At 39.6% G+C, this 19,469-nt stretch overlaps 1 protein-coding gene across 1 annotated transcript in view; it reads left to right on the top strand.

Moving 5' to 3' along the window:
• The window catches only part of LOC143028611 (protein-lysine N-methyltransferase SMYD4-like), a 32,403-nt gene extending 13,244 nt beyond the window's left edge, over window positions 1–19,159 (top strand). The window contains exons 9-16 of the mRNA XM_076190972.1: window positions 494–668; window positions 1,156–1,261; window positions 6,536–6,609; window positions 8,295–8,407; window positions 9,958–10,135; window positions 18,041–18,187; window positions 18,449–18,590; window positions 18,805–19,159. Coding sequence (XP_076047087.1) covers window positions 494–668; window positions 1,156–1,261; window positions 6,536–6,609; window positions 8,295–8,407; window positions 9,958–10,135; window positions 18,041–18,187; window positions 18,449–18,590; window positions 18,805–18,919 — 1,050 coding nt within the window. The 3' untranslated portion in view covers window positions 18,920–19,159. The remainder of the gene's footprint in view (window positions 1–493; window positions 669–1,155; window positions 1,262–6,535; window positions 6,610–8,294; window positions 8,408–9,957; window positions 10,136–18,040; window positions 18,188–18,448; window positions 18,591–18,804) is intronic.
• The last annotated feature ends 310 nt before the right edge of the window (window positions 19,160–19,469 follow it).

The following is a 19,469-nucleotide window of genomic DNA, read 5'->3' as shown; positions in this document are numbered from 1 at the left end:
CATGGAGAAATCCCTTTGGGTGGCATCAATTTATTTCTCACACATACTCCCTCACCCCCCATCCCCCACCCATTCCACCTCATGCATCACAACATCATCCATATACAACCATTCTCCATTCACCCCTATCTTTTGTCCTCCCCCGTCCTTCCTCAATAGAATTAGGTAGCATTTTATTTCAGTTGTGGGCCATGTTGCATTTGTATCTTTATTTGTTGAAATAATTGTGTTTAGCTTACCTGTATTTCTCTCCGTTTTGGGGATGCCCCTCACAGTAGATAACTTTTTTGTGCTACATTACCCATGCAGTAAGTGGAAGAGACTCTTGATCCATAAAGAGCCATTATGGGAGGGATATCAAATGGGTCTTAGGATGGATGAAGGGTGGGTGTATGCTTTGAATTAGCCATCTCCTTTTAAGGGGGAAAGGGATTTTTCAGTCCATGAATGTCTATATGCACATGTGTATTTCTACTGAACTTCTTTGTTACAGGCTGCCATTCTCCTCTCCTTAGTCCTACTTGACCGAACGGAATTCTTTGAGAACACAATGGGTAAAGATTGCAAGAAACCCGAGTTATTGGTGGTTGCATCAGCAGTCATGCATCACATAGCTCAGCTGGTGTCCAATGCACATGCTATTACACAACTTCTCACATCAAACAATGGTAAGCTTGTTAGTTGTTTACGGAAATAGAATTTTTCATTTGCCATTTACATACGTACATTCAAATACCAAGGGCTTTCTCCCCCTTACTGTCACAAACCTGGTTCCCTATTTTGTATGGTCATTCAAATAAAGAGAAATGAAAATGTATACTAATGGGACTCCATCCATAATCATTTCACCATTGTGATTCCTTTTTATATAAATGAAATAGTTTTCCATAAAGTAGAATAAAATTTGTAAATGCTGTTGCCATACTAAAGGTGATTATTGAGTTAATCTTAACTCCTGAGATGTGGTGACACTCATTTATTGTAGTAAAACAGATTCACATTAGCTGGAATCAAGTTTGTAAAGAGCATCATGTCAGAGGGATTAAGACCAGATTTTTACTTAATTTTTTATTTTCCAAAGTGTGAGTAATGATGAAATCATAGGCTGCACTGGTGTGTGAAATAGTGCTGAATAATGTTTTCTTTCTAATTTAGATGGAGAGAATAAAACTGACCAGATAACACAAACGAGAATAGCCACGGCCATATATCCAACTGCAAGTCTCATGAATCATTCATGTGCGCCAACAATTATCAACAGGTAATTATAGTTTTAAAAAAAATGTGGGAATACTTGTGCACAAAATGTTTACAGAATTATATATATATATATATATATATATATATATATATATATATATATATATATATATATATATATATATATATATATATATATATATATATATATATATATATATATCTTTTTTACAACAAATTTTTATAGAACCTGCTTTGATGTTACTACTGTACATGTAACTTCCCAATTCATATTAGAGTTAGGTTTTATATTTCATGATTTACATCTAACATAAATGTAGTTCTACTATTGATTATTCAATCAATCCTTTGCTCATCTTCAGGTATGAAATGTTCCTCCTGATGAGGAGCTGGAAGTATGAGCAACCTTTCCTTCCTCCTTTTTGCTGTGAGGTGCCCAAGGAGGAAAGAAACTTTACCTACTATTTTGATGGGCTCTTCCTTGGAGATGTATAGGATAGGGGGAAGTGTCAAGGGTTGTCAAAAGTTTTATGTGGGTATTAGAGCTTCTCTGATGGTTGGGAATGGAGATAGTGAATGGTTTGTGGTGAAGGGGCTGTGCTAAGGTTGTGTAATGTTGCCATGGATGTCCAACATATAGACAGATAGGGTGATAAGGAACATAAATGAGAGATTGCTTCACAGGGATTTGGAGCAAGTGAATAAGAGTAGAAATAGTAGGGAGACCAGTTGTTATTTGTACTTACCTAGTTGTATTATATGGGAAGAGAGCTATGCTCATGGTGATCCGTCTTTGTATCTTTCAGCATTGAAATTTTTTCTTACATGTATAGATATACCAAAGACTTTTTCCCCCTTACACGGGGGGGTAGCCAAAAAGAAAAAGGCACAGAAATCACTCCCACCCATTTCATTTCCCATATATTCCACTCCTCTCCACCCTCCTCCCTCCCTCCTATCTCGGCACCTCTTGGATGACGGGTCATCCCTGCATCCTGTCCACCGCCCTGGGTCAGAAGCAGTGTCGCAAGACACAGCACATCCACAGCAAGGCTGCTTCATAAATTCGGCGACCCCCCTCTCCATCCCCTCATGCAGGAAAAGAGAAGATGGGGAGAAATCCCTTCGGGCTGCGTCAAAGTTTTTCTCATACATACTTCCTCACCCCCCATCCCCCACCCACTCCCCCTCATGCATCACAGCCTCATCTATACACAGCCTATCTCCATTCACCCCTATCTTCTGTCCTCTCCTGTCCTTCCTCTACAGACATTCCTCTCTTTTGTAAAGCCCCTTTCATCCCATCCATCCATTTCATCCTAGGACACCCCCTCATATACTCCTTCCACCTCCGCCTTCCATACTTCTTTTACTAATCTTTTTTCACTCATTCTTTCCATGTGTCCAAACCATCCTAATACTCTTTCATCAACCCTATCTCCCAGCTCCCTTTCCACCCCTGTTCTCCTCCTCACCTCCTCATTTCTCACTCTATCTTGCCTAGTAACCCCTATCATGCTTCTCAGACATTTCATCTCAAACACATTCAAACTCCTTCTCTCTTCCTCTCTCATGTTCCATGTTTCTGCCCCATACATTGCTGTTGGCACAATCACTCCTTCATATAACCTCCTCTTAGCATCCATTCCCAGATGTCTGTTTCCCCTTACACTTTTTAATCCACCAAGGCATTTACTCGCTTCTCTCAATCCACATTCTACCTCCACCCCCACTCCTCCCTTTCCTGTCACATTCGCACCCAAGTATCTGAAACTATCCACTTCCTCCAGTTTCTCACCCTTAATGCTCACTTCCAGCCTACTGTCACTCTCTCCCCTTGTACATCTCTTAAAATCTTGAAAAGTGTTTGCACACACTGTTTCTTATCTAATTTATTCCAGGTATCCACCACTCTGTGTTGGAAGCTATTCTTTTTCAGATATCTTGTATAATTATCCTTTTTGAGTTTCTTTTCATGTTCTCTTGTTTTTCCGTTGTCCCATTTTAATAAATTATCTCTATCTAGGACTTCCATTCCTTTCATGATTCTATAAATAGTCAGTAGATCTCTTTCTCTTCTTTGTTCCAGAGTTGGTAGTTGGGTAGGTGTGAATAACAGTATGTGACTGAATCCAAGGGTAGACTAAAGTAGTTGGTATAATTTGAAATGTTGTGTGAGAAGAGAAAGCTGAAAGTGAATGTGTGTGTATAAAATGATGATGATGGTGGGTTGGATGTGAATTTGAAGGGTGAGAGGCTGTAGGAAATGGGAGAATTTTAAATATTCAGAGTTGTATGTGGCACTTGCTGGAGAAATGGTGGTTAAAGTGAATTATAAAGTAAAGGAGGCAAGTAATGTCTTGAGGGATTGAAAAATTGTATGAAGAACAGGTATCTGGGGATGAACACAAAGAGAACTTTGAGTGAAGAAATTATATCCATGGCACTGTGTGGAGTAAAGATAGAATTAGAGAGCAGTAGGAAGGAATAGCATAAACATATTTAAATTAAATGTTTTAAAAGTATAGTAGGTGTTGTGAAAATGGATAGAGTGAGGAATGTGAAGCAGAGAACATATAGGGAGAGAGAGCCGTTGTACAGGGTAGATTAAAAGGTGTTGAGATGGTTTGGACATACAGAAATATGAGTGCAGAAAGACTAGCAAAAAGTGTAGAAAGCAGAAATGAATAGACTGAACTTTAGAGGAAGACCAAGAATGAAGTAGATGAATGGTGTGAAGAGGATGTTGGATGCCACAGGAATGTCTGTCAAACAAGGAAGAAATAGTGCAAGAGACAGGGGTGAATTGAGAATGGTTGTAAATGGATGAAGAAATGACATGGCCCAAAGGTGTTCTTGTCTACTCCGTAAAGTTTCCGAGTGGGTGAGGGGGAAAGGGTTGTCATGTGATAAAACATTGGAGGAGAAGCAGCTGTGGCTGTCAGGCCTTGCTATGGAGGTGCTGTGCCATTGTGTCATTACCTTTGATCCAAATAGTGTGGTAAGGGATAGGGATGATTCTTCATCCATGAGATACCAAGTTGTGAGGGGCATTGAATTAGCTTTGGGTGGGTGTGGAATGCGTGTATACTTAACTTGGCCACCTCCTCACGAGGGTGAATGTAGAATGAGGTGCTCTTTGTCTTTCATATTTTGAGTAGGTAGGTGGGATAATGGAGTTTGTTGCCAGGCTGATTCTGTTGTGATCTAAGATAATGACTCAAATATAGGTATACAAGAGTTATTCCTACTTGTCTTCTCTTTTGGGTTGATATCTGGATGAATTTAGTGAAATATGATGTTTGGATGTCTTTTGTGGAGGCCTTGGTTTATGATATGGGTGTGTATGTACAGTTCTTGAGAGTAATACAGTGGTGTCTTTTTCTGTTGCCTAAATTCTGCACTTGCCACCATTCCAAGTTCAACCTCATATTTATTTCCACAGTTAGGTCAAAAAGTATTTTATCTGATCTGGTGTGTCAGAATCTTGGACCGTCTTCCCATGTTGTAAACCCACATTATTTGTATACTCACAGAGGGGTTTCAAAACATAATTTATTTGAACTTTAAGTCTTATTGCTTATGAGTATATTTGTATGAGGGAGAAGACAGAAGATAGGGGTGAGTGGAGAATGGTTGTGTATGGATGATGCTATGAGGCATGGAAGGGAGTGGGTGGGGGATGGGGTGTTAGGGAGTGTGTGAATGATATTTTGATGCACCCTGAAGGGATTTCTCCCCATCTTCTCTTTTTCTGTATGAGGGGACAGAGAGGGGGGTGGTTGCCAATGGGACCTTTCGCAGTGAGCGATTTGATGCCAGACACTGCCAGATTTTGTAATTCTTGCCGGAAAATAAATACTATTTTGGCTAAGTTTTATAAGCTTACAGAGGTGTATCATTGTACATTATTGTGTCTGAAATTTAAGTCAATTAATTTCATGATTGGAAACGACATATAGCATTGTTTGAGCCTATATTTATAATTATAGATGATATTCATAAAACAGCCCATAATTGTATCAAGCCAAGCAATTTGTCATTTTCTACCGACTTCAATGGACATATACTGATATATACTTTCATTTGAATGCACCAAGCAATAGGCAAATCCATGTAATGTATAGAAAATATAATTTTGCATCGAAGACTTAATTTTTCCGGTACGATTACGGTTTGTCTTTCTCTTACTTTTTCTTGAATATGATGTGCAGTCTGCCACAGCACACATAAAATTAGTCATATTTGTTTGAAAATAGTTCACCTCGCTCACCTCGTACGGCCGCCACCACTGTTGTTATATTTTATCTCACTGATTATCTTCATATACAGGACCTGACAGTGATATCCATTGTTTTTCAACACTCTCAGATAAAATGCATGAACCGAAATCAACATCCTCTTATTTTTGCTGCTCATACCTACTTCAGTAAAAATAATTACCTATTTTTAGTTTTATCTTATAATTAAATTAACAAAGCCTTATCACACACCAGTAAGTAAAAATTATAACATTAAGAGTCATGTTTTTAATTTTGAATACACTTCTGCAGCAATTTATGTCATATTTTTTTAAAATATCGGTTTCCAAATTAGCTAAGTCACCCCTTTGCCTCATGAAATCCGAGACAATTGAAAATTCTAGCGCTAGTAGGAATATACGAGCCTGACTGCGAAAGGTCCCATTGAATGAAGTGGTCTTGCTACATTGCTTCTGACCCAGGGCAGTGTGGGTGAGGTGCAGGTGAATGGGAGTGGAGTATGTGGGGATGAAATGGATGGGAGTGGATTTGTGCCTTTGACTTTGGCTACCTCCCTTGTAAGGGGGAAAAAGCCATTGGTATATGTATCTATGTTTATGAGTTGATTCAATTTTTTTATTGGCATTTTAAAAAATGCTTGCTCCAGCCATCAAGACATCCCTTGCCCATGTATACTTTCAAATGCTGGCTGATTATAATTTGAAACTTCTTCAGCTTTACTTCATAATGCCGATATCTAACAACTTTAAGTTCCTAGGCAGTCAGGATCCTAATATATTAAGCTGGGAAGATGCAATTTTCAAGGAAAATGCCTGGAATGATGTCCCAAAGGACATGGAGTACACCTGGAGTTCAACATATTTAAAGCTCTGTAAGGTAAACAGTTTTACATATCAATCAATCTGTTGCCCCAGGTCACTCTTGCAGGAGACTGTTGGTACTCTGTTATTAGTTCGATGTATAGAAGCAACTAAACCTTACTCTAGATAGGAAGCAACCTTGACCCCATTTATTGTCAAGTTGGATGTTCTAAGCTCTCTTGAACTTTTCAGCTTCCAAGGAGGATTACTGCTTATTCGATGTATAAAAGATTTGGCAGTTGGTGAGCAAGTCTTCAACTGTTACGGTAAGATTTAGAGATCATTTTCAGTTTGGCATTTGAGTGTAGAATTTAGTCAGTATTGGTAGAGATTGAAACCATGTAGTAGTAATTATATAGTCTCTCTCTTTCACCCTTCCTCATTCTTTCTTTCTTTCTCTGTCTGCCTTTCCTCTCTCTCTGTATTTATCTCTTTTCTATCTGTCTCTGACTATCATTATGATATTTATGTTAGTCAAACAAATTGTTGCCCCCTGAGATCTCTTGCAGGAAACCCACAGTTCCAGGGTAACCATCAACAGCCACCAGATTAGCCCACAAATTGCTCCATGAAGAAATAGTGTATTGTTATCTGGGTAGGGCAAGAGGGACAATGTAGGCTGAGGTGTTTTGTGTCTTCTGTGTGGTGATTGTATCTGAAGTAATTTGGGTCTGATCAGGCCTGTTTTATGTTGGTACTGTTTCACTGCTGGCTTTTAGGATGAATTCAGTTGCACTAATGTGGTTCTTGTTTGTCATGGGAGGGATTTCTCCCATGACAAAGTGAGGTAGAGAAGTATTGGGGTTTGTCTTGAAGTTTGTTTTATGAATGAAAAGTTTTGGGTTTGTCTTGGAGTTTGTTTTATGAACTGAGTGTTTTAAAGATGTGATGCAAGGTATATGTTGAAGTTATTTGAGTAATGATGAGTGTTTTAAAGATGTGATGCAAGGTATATGTTGAAGTTATTTGAGTAATGATGTTTTTTGTGCTTGTGTAATGTGGCGAGAAGGATGGGGGGTTTGAGGACTCTTATGTCTGTATGCCTACCATTTTCATGTGTTGTTGTGAGGGAAAGGTTATGGTTTCTGTATGTAAATATTCTATTGGGGTGGTTTTAGTATATCATATTGCTGTTCTTAAATCTTTGTTTTTGTCTTGTTCTGTTAGATTTGGCTTTCTTTTTTATCTATCTACCTGTATACCAAGTTTTTTTTTTGTGCTTGTATTAGCTTGCCTGATGTATGGCGATTTGATGATGCATCACAATATGTGCATTTTAAGATATAAAGTTACAGCTGTAATACTCATTCTATTTCACCCAGATTGTTGATAACCACAAAAAATGCAATCAAGCCTTTTCACAGAATATGGGTGTCACTCACCTACAATTACAAAATAAATATAATCAGGATGCCAATGCCAGCATCCTCATATATCCACTTGTGCCTCACAATGCCAATGTGGCATCATTGTATGCCAAGGAAAGCTGGAAACAGGATGGAATGATAAAACTTTGAAACAGAGTAGCTTAGGAAGGATCCTTTAGTGATGGCTAGTTTAGCAATTGTTGGATGCCAGAAGGTAGTACAGGTTCTCATGTGGATGTACATAGCTGGATTATTGGTTTATATTGGAGTTTAGGGAGTCAGGCTTTGTAACGATTGATCTTATTATCATCTAGAAACAAAATATGTAAATATTTGATCGTGTATGTTAGTTGGATTAATAAACTCTTACTCTTTTTTTACCTGTTACACATTTGCACATTTCTAACTATTTTCAGGCAAAATACTTAGTTTTATTTGGGTGATGGAAAGTCTAGAACTGTAGGAATCTTGAATTGAGCTGTTTGGTGTTAGAGACAAAGATATAGTATACCACTCTCTGGAAGGGATTAAACATAATTTTTATAGTTGTGAATTCATGTATGATAATTTATGCATATCCACAGGCCCCCACTATTGCCGCCAAAGTAGAGAAGACCGAAGCCTTTCTCTTCGATCACAGTATTTCTTTGAATGCCAGTGTGGACCCTGTACAGATCCTGAGTTCCTTCTCTCAGAGGTGGGTTCCTACTCTCTTCATAGTTCTTATACATTAATGTTTGATTAAAACTAGAAGGATAATAATGAATAGATAGTGATGTATCTTTTTCTTGGTGCTACTATACTGTCCCTGCTGGAGAACTGATGCAAGAATCCACCCTTTTCCAAAACTGGTTGTCATCCTCTTGCAAGGCAACACCCCAGACATACCTCTACAAGGAGGTGCAGCCCTAAGGGGCTGATACCTGGTCTTAAGATGTGACCCAAAACCTCACTGTCTTCTATTTCTCCCCTTATTTTGTTTTATTTATTCAATTATTTACTTATTCATTTATTTATTTATTTTCTGCATATTGAGGTCAGCCCTCTGGGACCTGCTCTCCCACACCCAGTAGAGACATATTGTAGAAACCAATACCCATACATATGACCTACATGTACACACACCCTTCACCCATCCAAAACTACAACTCACTTTTCCTTTCAGTTATGTTTCATTTGGTGCTGACACATCCAACTTTCTTCTCACATACTACCAGTTATCCATACCCACATCCATGCACATACTGTGACCTGATTACTTGGGTTCTTTGCTCTTATGCCTTGACTCTTCACTGGAGAAGAATACAGAAGAGATTTTCCCTCTTTCCCTCATTTCATTCCAATTAGTCTTCTTCAATGACATACATTGGAATATGGTAGCAACATTATTACCGCCACCACTGCCACCATCACACCATGCCACAAGGAAATCAGAAAATGAAGAGGTGGAGTCTGTAACATTTAGTTGTCTATTTCAACATACCCAGGGTACATGGTAGCAGTATTCTGTTCCTCTTATGTAGGATGTTGATGTCGGTCTGCTCGAGAGAAGAATGCTGATATATATATATATATATATATATATATATATATATATATATATATATATATATATATATATATATATATATATATATATATATATATATATATAAAGTTTTATTAACCCTCCTTTTCTGCTAATCTTTTTAAATCTTGCCTTCCCCACATCTGTGACTCAACCACTTTGGTGGTACATTTCCCCCAAGAACAGAAGTGCCAATCACTGGCAGTGAAATACAATACACATCCTCAGGGCCCTAAAGAAAAATGTAGAAGTAGAATCATAGTGGTAGTAAAGGAAAGATTTCAGGAGGGTTGTACAAAGGACCAGTAAAACTTACGAGGTGACAAAGCATTCCTCCTTGAGTGGAGATTGTCTCGAAGAAGAAGAAACTGTGTAACTGGTTTGTAGGGGTGTCACAAAAGTTTTGTCTATTTATATACTAAGACCCTCTTCCCCCAAGTGAGGGAAGTAGCCACCCAAGGACTCATTCCCACCCATTCCACTCCCATCCATCACCCATTGTTTTCCTCTCATCGTAACTCCTCGTAGAGCTGTATAAAATATCTGCAGTCAGTACATACATACACATACCAAAGGCTTTTTCCCCCTTACAAGAGAGGTAGCCTGCAGTCAACACAACATATAGGAATTGTCCTTAATGAAGTTGTTAATCTGTTTATCATTTTCTCTTCCATCCACAGGCAGCATGGGCAGGCCTAAAATGTGAATTTTGCCGTGGTGTAGCAGTGTGGCGGGATGGAGAAGAGGAGTGTTTAGAAAGCAGTGGCAAGATGATGTGTCTGAAGTGTCATAAGTTATACAGACCCTCAGGAAACCTTGTAGCCAAGTGCAGCAAAGTCAACAGCCTGTATGAGAAAGGTAAGAGCATTAGATATTTTATTTATTTTATTTTATTTTTATTTATTCTTTTATTTATTTATTTATTTTTTTGTATACATTATACATACCAAAGTCCCTTTCCCTCTTATAAGGGGTGGCCAAGTCAAATCATACATCATCTATATATACATTTAAGCCTCTCCCATCATAGCACATTGTGGATGAAGGTTCATTCCTGTCTCCCTACCACACCTCTCAGGTTGAAGACAATACAATGAGACAAGCCCTTCCATGGGAGTCAAACCCAGTTTGCCCCCACTGTTTCATTATATGGTGGTCTATCCCCCATCCCTCATCCTCTTGAAAATGTTATGCATGCATACATATGATGATGATGATGATGATATGGTTTAACGTCACATACTCCCCCCTATCGGAAGGCTAGGACGGTGTCACAGAGGGCTTTGTAGCTACCATAAGCTTTTTCCCCCTTACAAGGGAGGTAGCCAAAAAGAAAAAGGCATAATAACCATTCCCACCCATTCCATCCTGAATACACCCCACTCCCCTCCACCCTCCACTCTCCCTTTTATCTTGGCACCTCCTGGAAGATGGGTCATCCCTGCATCTTGTCCACTGCCCTGGGTCAGAGGCAGTGTCGCAAGACACGGCACATCCACAGCAAGGCTGCTTCATTAAATCAGCGACTCCCCCTCTCCATCCCCTCATGCAGAAAAGGAGAAGATGGGGAGAAATCCCTTCGGGCTGTGTCAAAATTTTTCTCACACATAACACCTCACTCCCCATCCCCCCACCCATCCCATCTCATGCATCACAACATCATCCATATACAACCGTTCTCCATTCACCCCTGTCTTCTGTCCTCTCCCATCCTTCCTCAACAGACATTCCCCTCTTCCCCAGAGCCCCTTTCACTCCATCAATCCATCTCATCTTAGGTTGCCCCCTCATGTTCACTTCCTCCACATCTGCCTTCCATACCTCTTTTACTAGTCTTTCTTTATTCATTCTTTCCATGTGTCCAAACCATCCCAATACTTTCATCCTCCCTATCTCCCAACTCCCTTACCACCCCTGTTCTCCTCCTCACCTCCTCATTTCTCACTCTATCCAGCCTAGTAACCCCTATCATACTTCTCAGACACCTCATCTCAAAACACATTCAAACTCCTTCTCTCTTCCTCTCTTATGTTCCATGTTTCTGCCCCATACAGTGCTGTTGGCACAATCACTCCTTCATATAGTCTCCTCTTGGCATCCATTCCCATATGTCTCTTCCTCATTACACTTTTCAATCCAACAAGGCATTTACTCGCTTCTCTCAATCTACATTCTACCTCCACCTCCACTCCAGCCTTTCCTGTCACATTCGCACCCAAGTATCTAAAACTATCAATTTCCTCCAGTTGCTCTCCCTTAATGCTCACTTCCAGTCTGCTGCCATTTTCACCCCTTGTACATCCCATCATCTTACTTTTACCTACATTTATCTTCAACTTTCTTCTTTCACACACTCTCCCAAACTGTCACCAACTTCCTCAATCCCTCCTCTGATCCTGCTACAAGCGCATTGTCGTCTGCAAACAACAGCTGGTTCATCTCCCAGTTTTCTCCAGTTTCTTTAAATATCTCCAATCCCTGACCCACTACCCTTACATTTACCTTTCGCACCACCCCATCCATGTATAAGTTGAACAGCCAGGGTGACATAACATATCCCTGACGTAGTCCCACCTTTACCTTGAATCACTCACTTTCTCCATTTCTAATCCTGATACATGCTCTACTACTCTCATAAAAACTCTTGACAGCTCCTAGGAGCTTTCCTCCTATCCCGTATATCTGCAAAACCTTCCCCAGTGCCTTTCTGTCTACCCTGTCATAAGCCTTTTCCAGATCCATAAAAGCCCAAAAAACATCCTTACCTTTTCCTATTGCTTTCTCACATGTCTGTCTTACCACAAAAATTTGATCTACACAACCTCTACCTATCCTAAATCCACACTGTTGCTCACCAATCACTCCCTCTGTTCCTCTCCTAATCCTCTCAATCAAGATCCGCCCATAAGCCTTCCCAACTACACTTAACAAGCTAATCCCTCTGAAACTATTACACTCACACTTGTCCCCTTTTCCCTTGTAAAGTGGAACTATACTGGCAGTCCTCCAGCACTCTACCCTCTCTCCAGCAAACATTAGATAACCTCACCAGCCAGTCCACCATCACTGTACCTCCTTTTTTTAGACATTCTGCATGGCATCCATCCAGACCAGGTGCCTTACCTGCTCTCATCATCTTAACTACTGCCTTCACTTCATCCTTCCTTATTTCTCCTCCATTTTCTTCACTCATCACGGTCATTTTCTTAGCGCTTCCCACTGCAACAATCTTTCCCTCCCTATCCTCCTTCACATTTAGCATCTCCCTAAAATACTCTGCCCATATTCCCCTTACTGCCTTCTCTTCCATTATCATATCTCTATCTACACCTTTTACCTTTTCTTCTCTACTTGATGCGCCTCTTCTTCCTATCTTAATTTCTTTTCAAAACATCTTTTTATTACTTTCAAAATTTTCTGTCATATTCTTACCCCATTTCACATCTGCTCTCCTCTTTGCGTCCTTTATCTTGTGCTTTACTTCTTTTTTTCTTTTCTTTGTACCTCTCATATGACTCCCTCATTCTATTTTGTAACCAATCTGTGAAAGCTTGCTTCTTCTCTTCTACAACCTTCTTTGTTTCCTCATCCCACCATTCACTACCCTTCCTTCTATTTCCTCCTGTCCTTCTTGTTCCACACACCATCTTTGCACACTTTGTGACTCCCTCCTTGAACCATCCCCATTCCTCCTCCACTCCTAGTTCTACTCTATCCTTCACTCCCTCCCACTCCTCTCTCAACTTCTTCTTGTACTCCTCCTTTTCCTTTTCATGTAAAGAGTTCACTCTAAGCACCTCCCTACCTTTTGTCCTTTTCCTCTTTCTCCATCTATCCTCCACTCTCAACTTACCTTCCACCAAAACATGATATGATATTCCCCCTGGGGCACATAATAATGTCACCTTGGACTGCATCATTTCTTCATCCATGTACAACCACTCTCCATTCACTTCCATTTCCTGGACTCTCTTCATCCACATCCACATCCTTCTTGATCTGTTTCATAACCTATTCAATACAAGTCTGTTGTGGGTGGCTAAAATTAAAGAGCAGTAAATGTATAGAAAAATATATTAACATACATACATACATATACCAAGGGTTTTTCCCCCTTACAAGGGAGGTAGCCAAAAAGAAAAAGGCATAAAATCATTTGCACCCATTCCATCCCTAAATACACTCCACTCCCCTTCACCCTCCCTCCCATCTTAGCACCGACAACATAAAAAAAATGATAGAGCGAATGTGTGCTCTTGTTCAAGACTAGGGAAAATCTGATGCCTCACTGCATCAGACATGCATTTACATGGGAACTTGCTACTTGGTTCTACATACATACATACAAATACCAAAGGCTTTTTTCCCCCTTAACTTGGTTCTACATAATTTTATGTACATTTATATATATATACATAATGTATAATATACAGTATTTATATACATACATATACTAAAGGCTTTTTCTCCCTTATAAGGGAGGTAGCCAAATATATTTATATACATACATAATATATAATATACAATACATGTTATACATGTGCCACTCCTACGAAGCAGATAACATCTCAGAAGCCAAAGAGGTACAGGCTGTGACCTCACAAAAGAAATTGTCTCAGACCCCATTGAAACATTAGTATTTACTCTACAATCTTCACACTGGCAAATAAAATCGATGGCTTTATATTGGGGATCATCACCAGAAAATTTAAGAACAGAAGGATCCTGATGTAACAGTGTGAAAGTATGAGCCATTGTCTGAGGTGATGTTTGGTTATTAATAAAGGAGGGCAGCTTATGTTTAGTAGACATTGCTAAACAAGATCTTGGAATTTCAGTACCACTGCGTAACAACATTAACGTGAAAAATAAAAATAAATTCTATATACATACAGTATTGCAACTGCTTACAAAAACACATGCCCCTTCACAGGAAAGATGAATCCATCTAGGCTGGCAGTTGTAAAATAACATCCTCACATGTGAAATATCTTAAATAAAAACAAGTAAACAATAACACCAATTTTCTTATAAACAACCAAAAAAAACATGACCATCAAGAAATGATGTCATGGTGGAAACAAACATGGCCGCCAAGACAACACACCTAGCTATTGAGAAATTTATACAAAACATTTGAAACTCAATATCTCAAAAAGAGACATGTATGCTTATAGCAAGAAAATATATATATTCACAAGATTGTTCAACAACACTGCAACATAACCAGTCTTTTGGAGGCGATGTATCGAAACCAGCAATCACACAGGCCAATTCTTCATTCAATCTAGGCATGAACAGTAATCCATCCTCATTCAGTCTTCAGATTAATCGCCTTAAACACAGCAACCTTAGGCAAGCGTTCCACCAGTGCTGAAGATGATGACAATAAACAAAAGTTCAAACGAAGCCCAAATACTGGGAACCATGAGGGATTCATCTCTCAATAAAATCACATGGCGGACATTTCAAATACACTGTTTCTGAGAACCATCACTTTTTATAAAAGTTACTAAATCCTTTAAACCTAGAAACTAGAAAGGGAGAGTAGAACGAAAATGCACAAATACAAGCGCAATATGCCAGCCAGCTATAGACTATAGCATGTATCACTTGAAAGTTCAAAGTTGCATTTAGAGTACTTCGTAACACACAAAACAAAATGTTCACGCAATACGTAACACACAAAACAAAATGTTCACGCAATAGCAAATGTTTTTAAACAGCTACCCGCAATTTATGTTGTGGGTGGCTAAAATTAAAGAACAGTAAATGTATAGAAAAATATATTAACACACAACACAAAAAAATGATAGAGCAAATGTCTGCTTTCTTTCAAGGCCAGGGAAAATTCTGATACCTCACTGCATCAGACGCACATTTGTGTGGGAACTTGCTACTTGGTTCTACGTAATTTTATACATACATTTATATACATACGTAATGTATAATATAATATACATGTTATATATGCACCACCCCTACAAGTAAAATTCTTGCAGGCAGCATCACCTGTGTGATGTATGATGATTCAGTGATGCATCACAATAATTATGTTATAAAATATAAAGTTACAGCTTTGTTACTCAATCTCTTTTACTCTGAATATTAATACATACATATACCAAATGCTTTTTCCCCCTTATAAGGGAGGTACATACATACATATACCAAGGCTTTTTCCCCCTTACAAGGGAGGTAGTCAAAAAGGAAAAGGCATAAAATCATTCCCACCCATTCCATCCCTTAATACACTCCACACCCCTCCACCCTCCCTCTCATCTTAGCACCTCCTGGATGACGGGTCATCCCTGCACCTTGTCCACTGCCCTGGGTCAGAAGCAGTGTCGCAAGACACAGCACATCCACAGCAAGTCCGCTTCATTAAATCGGCGACCCCCCTCTCCGTCCCCCCATGCATTAAAGAGAAGACGGGGAGAAATCCCTTCGGGCTGTGTCAAATTTTGCTCACACATACTACCTCATCCCCCATCCCCCTGCCCATTCCACCTCATGTATCACAACATCATCCATACACAACCATTCTCTATTCACCCCTGTCTTCTGTCCACTCCCATCCTTCCTCAACAGACATTCCCCTCTTCCCCATCCATTCACCTCATCCTAGGACGTCCCTTCATGTTCACTCCCCCCACATCTGCCTTCCACACCTCTTTTACTAGTCTTTCTTCACTCATTCTTTCCATGTGTCCAAACCATCCTAATACTCTTTCATCAACCCTATCTCCCAACCCCCTTTCCACCCCTGTTCTCCTCCTCACCTCCTCATTTCTCACTCTATCCAGCCTAGTAACACCTATCATACTTCTCAGACACCTCATCTCAAACACATTCAAACTCCTTCTCTCTTCCTCTCTTTTGTTCCATGATTCTGCCCCATACAGTGCTGTTGGCACAATCACTCCTTCATATAGTCTCCTCTTAGCATCCATTCCCAAATAAAAATAAAGGCATAAACTCCATTCCCACCCATTCCATCCCCACATACTCCATTCCTATTCATACCTCTCCCTCCCTCCCTCTTATCTTGGCTGCTCCTGAATGATGGGTCATCCCTGCATCTCACCCACTGCCCTGGGTCAGAAGCAGTGTAGCAAGACACAGTACATCCACAGCAAGGCTGCTTCATTTAATTGGCAATCCCCCCTCTCCATCCCCTCATGCAGAAAAAGAGAAGACAGGGAGAAATCTCTTCAGGCTACATCAAATTATTATTCATACATACTTCCTCACCCCCCATCCCCATCCACTCTCTTCCATGCATCACAGCATCATCCATACACAACCATTCTCTATTCACCCCTATCTTCTGTCTTCTCCCATCCTCCCTCAACAGACATTAATATTCACAGAAAAAATTATCAGGCCAGTTCACAGAATATGGGGTTCACTCAGCTACAACTACAAAATAAATATAATCAAGACACCATTGCAGAAATCCTACTCATGCCTCATGACGCCTATGTAGGCGTCATCGTAGGGAAAGGGTTAAGATCACTCCATTCACTTCTGCCATCCACACTCTGTTGTAGTTTTTCTTCACTCAAGTGGATACAAGAGGATGCTGGCATCAGCGTCTTGATTATATATATATTTTTTGTAGTTGTACATGAGTTACCCTTGGATTCTGTGAACTGGTTTGATCACATTTTCTGTGTTTATTATTACTCAAAGTAAAAGAGAACCAGTAATACAGCAGTAACTTTATATTTTATAATGCAAGTAGTGTGATGCAAAATACTTATGGCGATCAGTGCTACACACGAGAATTTGAGTTGTACTGAAGTGATTAATCGGCGACCCCCCTCTCCATCCTCCCATGCAGAAAAAGAGAAAATGGGAGGAAATCCCTTTAGGTTGCATCAAAATATCATTCACACATACTCCATAACCCCCCCCATCCTCCACCCACTCCCTTCCATGCATCAAGGCATCATCCATATACAACCATTCTCCACTTATCCCTATCTTTTGTCTTCTCCCTTCTTTCCTCAACAAACATCCCCCTCTTTCCCAACACCCCTTTTACCCCATCCATCCATCCATCTCATCCTTGGTTGCCCCCTCATGCTTACTCCATCCATCTCTGCCTTCTGCACTTTTTTTTACTAATCTTTCTCCACTCATTCTTTCCATGTGTCCAAACCATCCCAATACTCTTTCATGAAGCCTATCTCCCAACTTCCTTTCCACCCCCCACTCTCCTCTTCACCTCCTTGTTTCTCACTCTATCCAGCCTAGTAATTCCTACCATACTTCTCATACATTTCATCTTGAACACATTTAAACTCTTTCTCTCTTATGTTCCATGTTTTTGCCCCATACAGTGCTGTCAGCACAATCACTCCTTCATACAATCTCCTCTTAGAATCCATTCCCAAATGTCTACATCTCATTACACTTTTTAATCCCCCAAGTATCTAAAGATATCCAAATCCTCCAGTCTCTCTCCTTTAATTTTCACTTCCAATTTGCTGCCATCCTCTTCCCTTGTACATCTCATCACCTTACTTTTACCCACATTTATCTTCAACTTCCCTCTTTTGCACCCCTTCCCAAACTCCATCAGTAACTTCCGTAATCCCTCCTCTGATCCTACTACAAATGCAGGGTCATCAGTAAACAAAACAACTGGCTTATCTCCCAGTACAGTACACCTTATATATTTGAAGAAAAGCACATGAAAATACATTCACTCTCTTTTCTGATATATCGGTTTAACATCATTTTCTTTCATGATAGGCTGTGATGCTGTGTCAGCAGGGAATATTGAAGAAGGACTGAGACTATTAAAGGAAGCTGTAGCAATTGGAACTCGTATTTATTGTCCAGAAAATCATTTTCTAAACCAAGCACGAGACCTCCTTGCTCAAGCTTACTGTTGCACAGGTAATTTCTCTCTTTCTCTCTCTCTTTTATGTTACTAGCTATAAGGAGTGAAGGACCAATGATGGGTACCTGTAAATACTGGCCCCATGAAACTTGAAATCAGAAAGAATCATTTCTATGCTGCCCATCTTCAATACCTATAAACACCCTCACTTCCATTTATAATTTCTATTTCTCTCAGTGTAGAAGCATGGGTCATTGTTTGATGATTTTATTTTGTATGTAATTTATATTAATGGTTCCTTAATCTTTTTATAAAAGGTGACTACATGGAAAGTTGTAGAGAGTTGAAGGAAAGTCTACAGGTTATTGAAAAGCGTTATGGAACATACAGTGTTGAACTTGGCCATGAACTTCAGAAATATTCAGATGTTCTCTCTATGGAATGTCACAATGAAGATTGGTAGGTTCCTTAACATTTTTTGTAAAAATGAAAAACTATTTCATCATCCTTTAGGCTTTGTGTGTGTATGTGTATTTATCTAGTTGTATTATACGGGAAGGGAGCTATGCTTGTGGTGTCTTTGTATCTTTCAGCATTAAGTTTTTTCTTAAAATCTTGAATAGTGTGCCTGCACGTGTGCATCTCAATACTGATCCTGACCTTTTTATTACAGGACTCGTAGAAGAGAAATTGAGGAACTGAAGAAGCGGATCAATGAAATTTTTACCATAAATTATGGAACCAGATGGAACCGATACATCCAGAGGAGCAGGCACCCACAGAGTTGAGGTGTTGGTGGTCCTCTTTTGTTTTGTATGAGCTGACAATAGTGCACTTTGTATAATGTAATTTAGGAAGAGTCTAATCAGCTGGAAAAAGCTGCCTCACTTATTGTAAAAATTAAGTGAATAAATGAAACCTTTTAGTAGATGTGACCATTTATCATTATTTGAAGAAAACCTTTATATTTTTAGGTACTGAAGTGTGAAAGTATGTGTTATGTAAGCAATAAAATGTGTCCAAACAAATCATTATACTATTTATAAAGCCAAGCACAAATTTTGAGGGTTAGAAGTGGAGTTTGGGTAATCTCGTGCCAGACAGTGAGTTGACTGCATAAGCTACGTACAATCAGTACTTTAAGGATGTGTTGACTCCATAGTAGATCAGTCATGCAGTATTATCTTTATATTTGTTGCCCCATAACCCAAGTCTCTTGTTGGAGCCCCACAGCTCCTAGGTAACTGGCAATAGCCACCAGATTGGCCCACAGGTCCCCCATAAAAGAAATATTGTGTTCTTATTTGGGTACATCTTGGGTGGGGTAATGCAAGATGA

This window comes from Oratosquilla oratoria, chromosome 9 (assembly GCF_046742065.1).
Source record: "Oratosquilla oratoria isolate Oo_2021 chromosome 9, ASM4674206v1, whole genome shotgun sequence".
In the NCBI taxonomy this organism is placed as follows: domain Eukaryota; kingdom Metazoa; phylum Arthropoda; class Malacostraca; order Stomatopoda; family Squillidae; genus Oratosquilla; species Oratosquilla oratoria.
This window is presented reverse-complemented; position numbering and strand designations above follow the sequence as displayed.